The sequence below is a fragment of the Arachis duranensis genome, chromosome 8, assembly GCF_000817695.3.
Source record: "Arachis duranensis cultivar V14167 chromosome 8, aradu.V14167.gnm2.J7QH, whole genome shotgun sequence".
Classification (NCBI taxonomy): Eukaryota; Viridiplantae; Streptophyta; class Magnoliopsida; order Fabales; family Fabaceae; genus Arachis; species Arachis duranensis.
Window position 1 is genome coordinate 15,931,584 of NC_029779.3, and position 13,706 is coordinate 15,945,289.

Sequence of the window (13,706 nt, forward strand, 5' to 3'; positions counted from 1 at the left end):
AACATTTCAACTTTCTTCTTTCTCACGAGAAATTATTATTTAATCAAATTAATAATTCATTAATAAAATAAATAAAGCTCCTCTGCACCATCGTGGTTCTTTCTCTGAGTAAACAAATTCCCATTGCGATCTTTCTCTCCCCGTGCGTCTCTTCAGTGAGAGATTTCTAGGGTTTTCACTGAGATTCAGATTTCGCGCGCTCGCAGAAAACTAGGGTTTTCGATTTTCTTCCCCTCATTTTGTACCATTTACCTTCTTGGTGAAAACGAAAGGTCATTGCATTGGTTCTTGAATCCCAAGATTTTCGACAATAACCGAAATCGCGCGAAAAAATCTCAGCTCATTCCCTCAATGTAATGACTTCTGTCGTCAGCGAATGGCTCAATTTCGTTTCCGGCGGCTCCGTACTCTTGCCATACTCGTCCTCGCCTTCGCCGGTGCCGCCGTTTTCGGCGATGGAGAGCAACGGACGGCCCCGACGATCGACAATAACGACATAGAGCAGGTGACTGATCTAGATTGGAGCAGGTTGTTCCACCATGACTACTCGCCGCCGTCTCCTCCACCTCCACCACCACGCCCGCCGTCGGTTTCTTGTGAGGACGATCTTGGCGGGGTAGGTTCGCTAGACACGACGTGCCAGATAACGAACGACTTGAACCTCACCCGCGACGTGTACATAGCAGGGAAGGGAAATTTCAACATCCTCCCCGGTGTGAGGTTCCATTGTGAGATTTATGGGTGCGTTATAACCGTCAATGTCACCGGGAACTTCACCTTAGGCGCCAACTCCTCGATTGTGACTGGAGCCTTCGAGCTCGAATCGGAGAACGCCGAATTTGGTAACGGTTCGGTGGTGGATACGACGGGGATGGCGGGGAACCCGCCACCGCAGACTAGCGGGACGCCAGCAGGGGAGGATGGAGGCGGCGGGGGCCACGGTGGGAGGGGCGCGAGCTGCTTGACGGACACGTCGAAGCTGCCAGAGGATGTTTGGGGAGGGGATGCGTATGCTTGGGATACGCTTCAGAACCCTGAAAGCTTTGGGAGCAAAGGTGGGTCTACGAGCCTCAAGGTAGACTATGGTGGGTTAGGTGGTGGGATTGTGAAATTGATGGTTCATCAGGTTCTTGAGATGAATGCTAGGGTTTTAGCTGATGGTGCAAATGGAGGTAACAAAGGTGGAGGCGGCTCTGGTGGCAGCATCTACATCAAGGCTTACAGAATGTAAATAATTTATTCGTTTATTTTGCGTCTGTGTTTGTGTGTGTTTCTTGATTGACATAAGAATATTCTTGTTGATTTTGAGCTATTTCAGTTGTCATATATCTCGTGGTTCTCTTGTTGGACGATTTTGATATTCATCTTGGAATCTTCATTATTGCTGTTTTCACTGTTGTTTTCATTTTTTAAGGTATATGTATATTATAAAACAAATAACAAAGAGCAAAGAATCTGTATTTTGATTTCATTTTTAAGTATGGCTACGTAAATCGACACGCATTTAAAGAACAAAGAATCATTTGTCATTTTGTGAAGTTAAGACGCATATTATCCCTAGATTTGAAGTTTGTTTTTGCCTTCTAATCTGTTTATGACAATATCTACACACAAAATAGCATGCTGAGCCTGGAACACACTGTCTCTTGCTTATCGGATTCCATGGTCTTTTTCCCATATTGATATGCGTTAAGTCAAAGACATGTATTGCAACTAGTGGAATGTTTCTACATTTGTTCTGGTTTTAATTGCAGCTGAAATGTAATTACTATTCATGAAAATTGCTTGTATGCTTTTTCATTGATCTCTTTAATTGTTTTAAAGAGCAGGACTGGTGGTGGGATGATAAGTGCTTGTGGTGGTGATGGTTATGCTGGTGGTGGTGGTGGCAGAGTTTCAGTTGATGTTTTCAGCAGGCACGATGAGCCCAAAATTTATGTACATGGTGAGGATTTCATGATTTCATTATATTTAGTTCTTTATGAATATACCTGGCAGAAGAGCTTCTCTGCAGATTAAGTACTCATTTTATGCTATGCGCTTAATATATGGTGTGACATGACCCTTTTTTCCTTTTTTTTTTTTTGCACCTGGCAGAGGAGGAGGGAGTTTTCTCCCACTTTGCCAGTGAAATTTTAGTTGCACTCTAGAATTAACTTGCACTTTAGTTATAAACACCTAGGATTTGGGAATTACTCTCATTCTACTCTGGAGTTTTCTTTAACCAGCATCCTATTTTTATGGACAACCCTGGAAGGTTGGGCAAGAGATTAACTTGTTTCATGAAAATTGATTGCTTTCTCTTAACTTCCAATTGATTTTGCTATTTCAGGTGGTAGTAGCGTGGGCTGTGCTGAAAATGCAGGTGCTGCTGGAACTCTTTATGATGCAGTTCCTCGAAGCCTCATTGTTGATAACTTTAACATGACAACTGATACGGAGACACTTCTCTTGGACTTTCCTAATCAACCTCTTTGGACCAATGTTTATGTTAGAAATAAGGCTAGGGCCACGGTTCCTTTGCTCTGGAGTCGTGTACAGGTTTGTCAAATTCAGCTCAACACCCATTTCTCTCTGGAGTGTGTTTTTATATCCCTGTGATAATTTGATTGATGTATATTTCTTTACACTGCAAGCTGTCTATGCCTTTCTTAATCTTAAAACCATATATTTGTGTTTTCTCTTATTCTTGATATATAAGAGATTGAGTATTTTTTCAAGAGCTTTGTTGGTATTCATGATCTAATGTTCTCGCCGTTTTGCTAGTGTATTTTTACGATGCAAGGAGAAGGGTTGTGGCCTTGTGGGGGGAAAGGGGGGAGGTTGTTAGGTTTGCATAGAGATTAGAAATATGAAAGCTCATATGACCGTCACTTTAGTATTCTGTTAATATTATTGGTTTGTTTCTTCTTAGTGGATGGCTTTTTTATTTATTGTTTTTTTCTTTTTTATTCTGTCTCTGTATTCCCTTATCTTTTTCTGGTGAATTCTTTTGTCTAAAAGAGAGAAAGTGAGAACCTTCTGCTCTTCTTTTAGTCTTTGCTTCTTTAATTGGTCGTAACCTAACTCGTTGGGTCATGGGGTTTCATCCGATGGCTTTGGTAGAAGTTAAGTTTCATGTCCACATACAATCTATGCTACAATATGATGTACTCTGCTATAGAGCAAAGCTCTCCTACTTCTAAGGAGGTTGGAGATTTCTAAGTGTGACCACTTTATGTGGGATAAATTCAACTGTTAGTGTGATATGGTTTGAAAGTTCATAGCCTTTTTATCAGGATGTCTTTAAATCCATGTTGAGGTTTTCAAGGCTTTGTTACTGTGATATCTGCTTCCATGTTTGTTTTTTGTCCTCTTTCAAGGTTTTTTAGAGGAGTTCTTGTCTTCATCTCTCTTTGCAATTCTGTTCTGGCATGTTAATTCTTTACTTCCATGCAAAAGAGTAAGATATATTGTGATACCTGTCTGTTTTTCATCTGGTTTGGAGAAAAAAAATATATGCCATGTAAGGAAATTAGTTCAACTGTGTTTTCACATTCATTATATAGGTGCAAGGACAGATAAGTATCTTGCAGGGTGGGGTGTTGAGCTTTGGGCTGCGACATTATGCTTCTTCAGAGTTTGAGTTACTGGCTGAAGAACTGTTGATGAGTGATTCTGAGTTGAAGGTAGTTGGAATATCTGTCAGAATTTGTTTACTAGATCTTGTTTGTTGAATCTTCAGTCATTCTCAATCCACTAACTGTTGTATCTTCGAAGTGTGAACTGAATGTTGACTCATACACTTCTTTATTTTCGTCACCTATTTTATCCAGAATTACTAGATATAAATGAACATATCCGAAATGAGCTGACATTAATTTATGCCTTATATTCACTTATTTTGTGTGGCAAAGGTATATGGGGCTCTCCGTATGTCAGTAAAAATGTTCTTGATGTGGAACTCAAAGTTGCTCATAGATGCCGGGGAGGGAACTGCTGTGGCAACTTCTTTGCTTGAAGCTAGTAATTTGATTGTTCTCAGGGTATTTATCAACTCTGAGTTTAAAATGTTATTGCATGTGTGTGGTCTATCATTTAACTCATCTGGTTTTATTGACAGGAGTCTTCTGTTATACATTCTAATGCAAACCTTGGAGTTCATGGACAAGGTCTATTAAATTTGTCAGGGCCAGGGGATTGGATTGAAGCTCAGCGCTTGGTTTTATCCCTATTTTACAGTATTCATGTGAGATTTTATTTTTATACTGATCATTTTCTGTTTTTGCCATTTGATTCATCTAATATGATGAACTGGAATATTTCCTTTTCCAGAAATATTTTAATATTATTTCATTTTTTTCCTTCTACTTTGGGCATAGCTGCCGAGGTATTGCTTGATGGGTATCAGACTTCTTCAGCTTATGGAAAGCAATGCTTCTTTTTTTCCCATTTCTTTTATAGTTTCATTTTTGTTTTTATTTTACTAATTTGCTGGAGAAGATATGCTGCTTCTGATTAATAATTTGCTGCATGCTATGCCCTTGTTAAGTTTTTAGTTTTAAAATAAATCCACACAACATTTTATGTCTATACCAGTGAAATATGAATATCTTACATTTGTTATTTTATTATAATCATCGAATGCAAATTGTTCTTCCTGGATAATAGTTTAGTAAAAGATTGTAGTTGCAGTGAAGTTCTTCAATTCTCCGAATAGAGTCCTTGTATTCAATCTATGATATATATAGGTCCATAATTCAATGGATACATCTGAAAACCGTTATTTGGCTCCATTCTTATATCCAATGCTATATGATCCATGTAGCCGACCTCACATAGTGGAATAAAGTTTTGTTGTAGTGGTAGTAGTATTCTTATACCCAAATCTTTGCATATATAGTTCATAATGATAATAATCTCTTTACTACCTATATATATTTCTAAAATTTATTTTGAAGAAAAAGCATCTTTCTGTTTATGCCAAAATATTTATATTTAGATAATGATAATAATCTTCCTAAAAAATTTTTTTAAACTTAAATGAAGAAACTGCATCTTTTTTGTTTATGCTGAAATATTTAGAAACTGTTAAGAGAAAAATTCTCTTATAGATTGCAAACTTTTGTTCCTCTCTACATTTTCATCTTATCAGGATCATAATCTTCATGTGGTGCTTATTGTTTACCTTTTAGATCAAATATACTGTCTTCCCCCTTTGGGTACCTTCCTTTTTTTGGTGTGTGTGTGTGTGTGGCTCTGTTGCAATCTGAGATGTTCTTGGTTCTCTGGACTTAGAACCATATTGTTAACTTGCTTTGTGGCAGTAGCTAATGTGATAATAGTGCATGTGTTTACACTTTGGTTAAGCAAGATTTAGTCTTAACTCCCGAACCTGAGTTTGCTTTTGGCATTTTCGGTAGGTTGGGCCTGGGTCTGTCTTGCGTGGTCCATTGGAGAATGCAACAACTGATGATGCGTATGTTTGGATATTGTTAAATATATTTGTTAATTTCTCATCTCATTCTGTACACTGATTTTTAGTTCTGCTAAATTTATGTGCTCTTATGATTTGACAGGACTCCCAAGCTTTATTGTGACAATGAAACTTGCCCTTTTGAATTACTTCATCCTCCTGAAGATTGCAATGTGAATTCATCATTGTCATTCACACTTCAGGTACTTGTGAACTATCCTGAAGTGTGGTGAATTTGGTTATCCTTATATATCTTTAGTTGAAAGTTCTTGTGTATCTTCCTTTCTAGATCTGCCGAGTTGAGGACATTCTAGTTGAAGGCCTTATTAAAGGTTCTGTTGTCCATTTCCACAGGGCAAGGACCATAACTGTGGAACCTTCAGGATTAATATCGGCCTCTGGAATGGGTATTTTTCTTTTCAAGAGGCTATTATCAGCTGTCAATTTTTAGCTGAAACTACTGTTCATTTCTATATTCATTGTGTCCCTTGAAAATTAATGTTCACAGGCTGTACTGGTGGTTTGGGCCATGGAAATGTTCTAAGCAATGGTGTTGGCAGTGGCGGTGGGCATGGTGGGAAAGGAGGGGATGCATGTTATAACGATAGTTGTATTGAAGGTGGCATTTCATATGGGAATGCAAACTTGCCCTGTGAACTTGGTAGTGGAAGTGGAAATAGCAGCTCAGCTAGTGGAACGTCTGGGGGTGGTATTGTAGGTAAGCTTATGTTTGGATCAGTTAATTAATTGGTTCATTTTAAATACTCAAAGATGTTGATTACTACAAATTTTCTTTAACTTCCAATCTTGTTATGTGTCCTGTGCAGTCATTGGATCATTAGAACATTCTTTGTCAAGTTTGTCCATTAAAGGTTCTATAAGTGCTGATGGAGAGAATTTTGAACCAGCAACCAGGAGGGAGAATCTTGCAATTTTTGATAATTTTACTGGAGGTTCTGGGGGTGGATCTGGTGGGACCATACTATTGTTTCTCCATACCCTTTCACTTGCTGAATCAGCTATTCTTTCTAGTATGGGCGGTTATAGCACAAATGGAGGCGGCGGTGGAGGTGGTGGACGAATTCACTTTCATTGGTCTGACATTCCCACTGGAGATCTTTATCAGCCTATTGCTAGTGTAAAAGGAGACATTCATACTGGGTATGTTGCTTAGATTCTACTCTGTGTGCGTTCTGTAAGTTTGCTTCTGAATTTCCTTAATATTTATGGCTGCAAGTAAATGGCAATTCTGAGTTTTTTCTTTTACATTCATATGTTATAATGGTAATTTCAAAAGGTTATCCTTTTATATGATTATAATAGGGGAGGACAAGGTAAAGGACAGGGTGGTTCTGGAGAAAATGGGACAATAACCGGAAGGGATTGCCCCAAAGGGCTCTATGGGACATTTTGTGAGGTATATTTTCTTAACAGTTCCCACAATTTAATTGTAATTCCACATGTATATGTGGTCTTGCTTGATCATGAGTTTCCATGGATGTATGATCTTGTATGTTTCTTGGTGCTGTGGTTTATATGGTGCATTATTTTTGTCATATTTAGGTGCTGCATTATTTTTGTCAACCTCAATATGATGCTGGTTGCGGGCAGTATGATTTGTAAGTTACATTTCTGAAAGATATGATATACTGGTATATCTACGTGTGGGTTTTTTTAATACTTATTGGGATGTTAATATGTCAAGTTGTAGAGTAGAAAAGAATTTCTAATGGTTGAAATATCTGTCAAAGATAATTCAGTGGTGCTTGTGGTTGCCATAACTGCATAATTTTTTTTGTAATAACCTTAATATGGTGATATACTATAATGATAAATCGGGCCTTTCTTGAAGTGATATGATATTAGTGGACGGAGTTGCAGTAACTTTTTATCCAACTCCTTTTAGACCAAATAGAAGTTCAGGAGCTTGAAATATGTTGCAAGTATTGATAGAATTGACGGTTGTGGATTTGACTTATGAGTTTGATGGAACCTGGGCCTTCTTTTCTGCAATGTCAAAGTTGTGAGCTTTTTGTCCATCATGCCTTGCATAAGTTCATTTGATGTGGCTGCTGCCCGTTGTTTTCTCTACCTTTCCTCAATGGCAGTGAGCTGCTTGACTGCATCCTACCTTGCCCTCAGTTCCTTGGCTGCCAATGCTTTTGACAATGTTGGATTGGAGGAAGCTTAGTCAAATTAATTGGAACTTTGATTTGTTTACCCCATTTCAATTCTAGGAGCATTCCATCTTCTGTGACTAATTGTTGGTTCCACTTCTAAATAATCTACTAAGGTTTATATTTTTTGCTTGCCTACAGGAATGTCCAGCTGGCACTTACAAGAATGTTACTGGATCTGATAAATCTCTCTGTCGCCAGTGTCCAGTTAATGAGCTTCCTCATCGTGCATCATATATTACGGTTCGAGGTAGACTAGACAACATAAAGGATTTTGACTGAATTAGCACAGCACACTATTCTGTTTTATTTTGAAGAATTATATTGAAAGTTAAAATGCACAAATTTTCATATTGTCCAATTGTACAGGTGGGAATGCTGAAACTCCTTGTCCGTACAGATGTATTTCAGACAGATATCACATGCCAAACTGTTATACTGCTCTCGAAGAGTTAATCTACACATTTGGTGGTCCATGGTTGTTTGGTCTTTTTCTTACTTGTCTACTGATCCTGTTAGCACTGGTGCTTAGTGTTGCTAGAATGAAATTTGTTGGGGTTGATGAATTGCCTGGCCCAGCACCTACCCAACATGGTTCACAAATAGATCATTCTTTCCCTTTCCTGGAGTCACTAAATGAGGTATTCATCAAGCATGGTTCTTGTTTCCTTGTTATATTTATGAATTAAGATGCTTATGTCTTTCTCTCATTTGTTCTGCAATGCCTAGGTCTTGGAAACAAACAGAGTTGAGGAGTCCCAAAGTCATGTTTATAGAATGTACTTTATGGGGCCTAATACTTTCAGTGAGCCTTGGCATCTGCCACATTCACCTCCTGAACAGATACAGGATATTGTGTAAGGAGAAATCTTCTCTGTTTGATCATTGTAGATTCACTGGTTGGAATTTAAGAATCTAGCTAATTTATTTTTTTTAGGAATATGTTTTGTCATGATATTAAAACGGATATCTTTCAACAATTGTTATGACAGTTTTGAAGGTGCATTCAATACTTTCGTGGATGAGATTAATGCTTTAGCAACATACCAGTGGTGGGAGGGTGCAATCTATAGCATTCTTGCTGTTCTTGCATATCCTCTTGCATGGTCATGGCAACAATGGCGTAGGAGATTGATGTTGCAACGTTTGCGTGAGTTTGTTCGATCAGAGTACGATCATGCTTGCCTTCGTTCATGTCGTTCTCGAGCTCTCTATGAAGGGATCAAGGTTTGACTTGTTTATATGTATATTGAACCGGTGAACAATTAAGTATTTGGTGGTATTTTTTACTTGTTGATGATTGTGTTGGTTAAATTGCATTTTTGAATCCTTTTGTATTGTACATTCTATTATCAACAATAAATGTTAACTGTATCAGTATGGATAAATGGTCATCAGATGATCTAATGGTTTATTTTCATTTAATTGCCATCCCCTGATAGGTGTGTTTTATAGTTAAACCAACAATGATCTTGTCATACGAGATGCCTTCTAGTTCATTGCATTGTTGTTGATTGCTTTTTATTTTGTCTTTCTTTGCCCCCCTAAATGCTGAGGAATTCCAGTCAAAACCCCGGTGAACATTGATTGCTAATCTGAGATAAAAATCTCAATTGATTTAAAGTTCATTTTTTCATTGTATTTTAAATTGAAGAGCTGTTTGAAATAAAGATTTCTTAAGATATCTGTGCAACTTTTCTTTACAATTGAAATCAGAATGCTAATTGACCTGTGAAATTATAAAGGTGAATGCAACTTCTGATTTGATGCTTGCATATGTGGACTTCTTTCTTGGTGGAGATGAAAAGAGGACAGACTTGCCTCCTCGATTACATGAAAGGTTTCCAATGGCATTGATTTTTGGGGGTGATGGAACTTATATGGCTCCATTCTCTCTTAACAATGATAATATTCTTACCAGCCTTATGAGTCAGGTTTGTATAATGATTAAAATGAGTTTGACAGACAGATGCATTTTATTTGTTGCATTTTGTTCTATTTAGGGAAATAAAATTATTTGCGTTTTTCTAAAATGTTTCAGTCAGTTCAACCAACAACATGGTATCGATTAGTGGCTGGACTTAACGCGCAGTTGCGCTTAGTTCGTCGAGGACGACTAAGAGTAACATTTCGACCTGTCCTCAAATGGCTAGAGACTCATGCTAATCCTGCATTGAGTATCCATGGTATTGGTGTTGATCTTGGCTGGTTTCAGGCGACAAGTAGTGGATATTGCAACTATGGGCTTGTGGTTTATGCTCTTGAGGATGAAGGCTATCCGTCCGGTGCAGAAAATATTGATGTAGCTTCAAGAACTGAGGAAAGATCACGGTAATCCTTTTTTTTTTTTTTAACTTTGCAACATCACCTTTTCATATCATCTACAGAGAAACTAATTTTCTTTTTCTTGTTGATCATTGAAATTTATGGTATGTTTTTTGGTATGTGATAGTTGATATTATGATTTGGTTTATGTTATTTTTGTTTCCAGGCTTCTTAATATTAAGAAGGATCGACCCCCAGTTCTTCCAAGAAGCAGAGGTCACTTAAGCCCTCGTGGAAGAACTGAGAACAATTATATGAGGCGAAAGACACACGGAGCTGCTTTAAGTGTGAACAATTTGCATATGCTTGATGAGAAGAGAGATATCTTTTATCTTCTCTCTTTTATACTTCATAATACAAAACCTGTTGGCCATCAGGTATGTTGCATTGATCATTGTGTACTTACTAGATATAATTTATTCTTATTGTTTTTTAGAGCTGACATGTTCCCCCTTTCCCTTTTGCACTGTTGCAGGATCTTGTTGGTTTAGTAATCTCAATGCTACTTCTAGGAGATTTTAGTTTAGTATTACTTACGCTGCTTCAACTGTATTCAATTTCGATGATGGATGTCTTCCTTGTTTTGTTCATATTGCCTTTTGGTATTCTCCTCCCGTTTCCTGTTGGAATTAATGCTCTCTTTAGTCATGGACCAAGACGTTCTGCAGGCCTTGCACGCCTTTATGCTCTATGGAACCTTACATCTGTCGTTAATGTTGTGAGTTCTCTCTATCAGGTTTCAGCTGATCAGTTGCAGTTATTCTTTTACCTTATGCAATGGGACAAACGAGGTTTATTCATATTTTTGGTTAGGGGAATAGGGGGTTTAAAATAGGCTGGAAATTTTCACGGATGGGTTTAATGTGTAGTAAACTTACAGAGGTCTTCTATGAACGTTCTCATTCCATTTTTTTACTCCAACTAAACATACCTTAAAGAGTTGAATATATCAACAGAGAGACCCTTTCCCTTTATTTATTCATAAAGATTTAGCATAGCCCTCTTTTCAAATCTAAGGGACTTGGCTGTTTCTTTTGTTACTAGGTCATTGCATTTCTTTGTGGATATGTTCATTACTACTCTCAATCATCTTCGGGTAAAAAACAACCCAGCACTCAGCCATGGAGTATCGGCATGTAAGTGTATTCCAAGCTTATATATAACAGTTTTTTTTGCTTGGGAAATTTGATTAGTATAACTTTTTCTCTTTTCAACTTTATGTGGATGCAGGGACGAAAATGAATGGTGGATTTTTCCAGCTGGACTGGTATTGTGTAAATTGTTCCAATCTCAACTCATCAATTGGCATGTTGCCAATCTGGAAATTCAAGACCGTTCCTTGTATAGTAACGATTTTGAGCTGTTCTGGCAGTCATGATGGTATGTTCACAGCATATATACATATATTCAACATTAACTCATTTCCTCCTTCCCCTCCTTTTCCCTTGATCTAATACATGTTTAATTTGAGTACGGCCATCTAGAATAGGTCAAAGATTGACATAGAGATGGTAGGAAAACTCAAGGTGGGGAGAAATAGCACTACAGAAAATCCAAAGTAGAGTTTTAGAGGCATTCATTACTGTAACACCTGATGTTCAATAGTTTTTGTTATAAAAAAAAAAAAAAGAAAATATTCACCTTGAATTTTCCTACTGTGTAAATATAAAGTAAATAAGCACTCTCTAAATGTAGTTGTAGATTAGTCTTAATGCATACTTTGTCATTTTTGTTCACTTGGGAAATGCCCTCAAGTTTAGTAAAAATCAACCATGAGAATTTGGCAGTCTTGGAATATAAGATTTTTTGAACTTCAATCCTCCGGCAACCTTGCCACAAAAGAGAAGTTATTGTTTCATACTTCTTGTTTCAGCTGTTGGTCATTTTTTTTGTAATCAAACATACTTATACTACAATTGTATTACTTAGCTTTTTTGTTTTAATTCTGAGTTGAGATCATGGTTGGGTTTCAAGGTTACGATTGATTATGCTACTGTGTATTTAATTATATTTAGATATAGCTTTAATCATGCAGATTTTAAAGCTTTCTTGGGTGGGGTTCTGGTTTACGTTTCTAGATTGATGGGGTGAGGGAGGAGCATATATGGGTCGTTGAGGGCTTGTTTCAGTTTCAAACATTTACCAAGCTTATTAGCTGTGCTTAAATGAGGGCTTCTTTTGTGTGCTGCACCTGCCCTTTCTCTAACTCTGTATCTAATCCTTGTCCAAGTCTTTGGTAATATCTCACCCAACTTCCTAGGTTTTTCTCTCAAACTAACATATTGTCATTTAATATTATCCTTTTATTTTCGCGTAACTCCGTTTCGTCTGGTTCTTGAATGAATCCCTGCAATGAACGGCTGCGAGAGTTCTAATACTCTAATATTACGTAGTAATGTTTCTATAAATTTTATCCTCATCTGATCAGGTTAATGTAGCAGACCATTTAGAAATGGTTACGGTAGGATCAAAATGTCATACGTTATGTATCGATTTGCATGGATTGTATAGTCATAACTAATAACAGCACGGTACGGTGGATGTGGCAATGTGGCATGTGAATTTGAACTGAATGCGTTATGCGTTATTAGTGTCTTAATGCATTACAAGATACCTAATTTATCATTCGCCTCCCTTCCAGACATGAAAAAAAGTAAATTAGTTTTCGATTCAAACTTTCTACTCGTAATATTTGTTAGGCACTAATAATTGTGATGAATATTCGGAAGGGAAAGAAATGTTTTATAGGTTCCACGTAACAAGTTTAAAATATATATTTCTCTTTTGATAAAATGTTCATACGTTAATTGTCAAAATTATTGGTTTAAAATCAATATTTTACGTGAAATTGAAAAAGTAAATTAGGTATATAAAAGATGTTATTATAATAAAATTTAAATTGTAAAATCGTTAAATATAATAGAAATTTTGTAAATTGTGTCATTTAAAATTATAATATCAAAATATTGAGTTAAATTGAGATGCAAACTATTACGTTTCTAACAAGCCAACAGCATTGAAGATATCATCAATCAATTTAAAACCCAACAGGGCCTAACCCACCGATAAGCAAGCTGCTAATATTGAAAGAGTAAGTAAGTATTCTCAAAATGGATGTGAATATCTCCATTGGTTCCCTGGCTTCCCATTCTCCACTGCATGCATGGATTTCCCATCAATATACTAAATGAATGACCAGAAGCAAACTGTCTTTTTAGATAAACATCCACGAATGAGTTTGCAAACATAGCTTGAGCCTCACTCGGCAACATGAAAAGTATAAGATCCATCCATTTTGTAATAAGGGAAGAAACTGTTTCTCTAATAACCTTATCGCCAAGCTAACTTGAGTTGCTCTAATAATTAGCTAACTTGAGTTGCTCTAATAATTAGCTCACTAATTCATTTAAGTATCGGACATTCAAATTCGGCCTTGTGCATGTGACAATTCATTGGTCGACAATACCCTTAAATAGAACTCCAATCTCCAACAGATTAATCATTGGCTAACATGCTGAAAGATACTGAAAAAAAAAAGAAAAAAGAAAAAAAAACCTCTGCCAGAAGAGCTTGATTAAAACCACATGAATCCTGAATGGATTACAAATGAATCTCTTCCGAACCATCCCTCAAAATGTCCATTTGGAATCTAGAAGCATCCCATTAAATAATTTTGATCAGCCTGCGCCACTTAATTTAATTGGAAACTCTTTCACTGCTTTGATGGAACCTTTCTCTATTCATCGTTT

At 37.0% G+C, this 13,706-nt stretch overlaps 1 protein-coding gene across 1 annotated transcript; it reads left to right on the forward strand.

Moving 5' to 3' along the window:
- The first annotated feature begins 84 nt into the window (after positions 1 to 84).
- Positions 85 to 11,930, forward strand: LOC107461030 (uncharacterized). The gene is made up of 22 exons (XM_016079462.3): positions 85 to 1,227; positions 1,830 to 1,945; positions 2,333 to 2,541; positions 3,549 to 3,668; positions 3,897 to 4,025; positions 4,103 to 4,228; positions 5,403 to 5,458; positions 5,559 to 5,658; positions 5,745 to 5,862; positions 5,964 to 6,173; positions 6,283 to 6,616; positions 6,779 to 6,872; positions 7,774 to 7,882; positions 8,002 to 8,273; positions 8,362 to 8,489; positions 8,625 to 8,859; positions 9,378 to 9,566; positions 9,674 to 9,963; positions 10,124 to 10,334; positions 10,433 to 10,675; positions 11,002 to 11,093; positions 11,188 to 11,930. The coding sequence occupies exons 1-22, from the start codon at positions 377 to 379 to the stop codon at positions 11,333 to 11,335; spliced, it is 4,380 nt and encodes a 1,459-aa protein (XP_015934948.1). The 5' UTR covers positions 85 to 376; the 3' UTR covers positions 11,336 to 11,930.
- Positions 11,931 to 13,706: the final 1,776 nt, after the last annotated feature.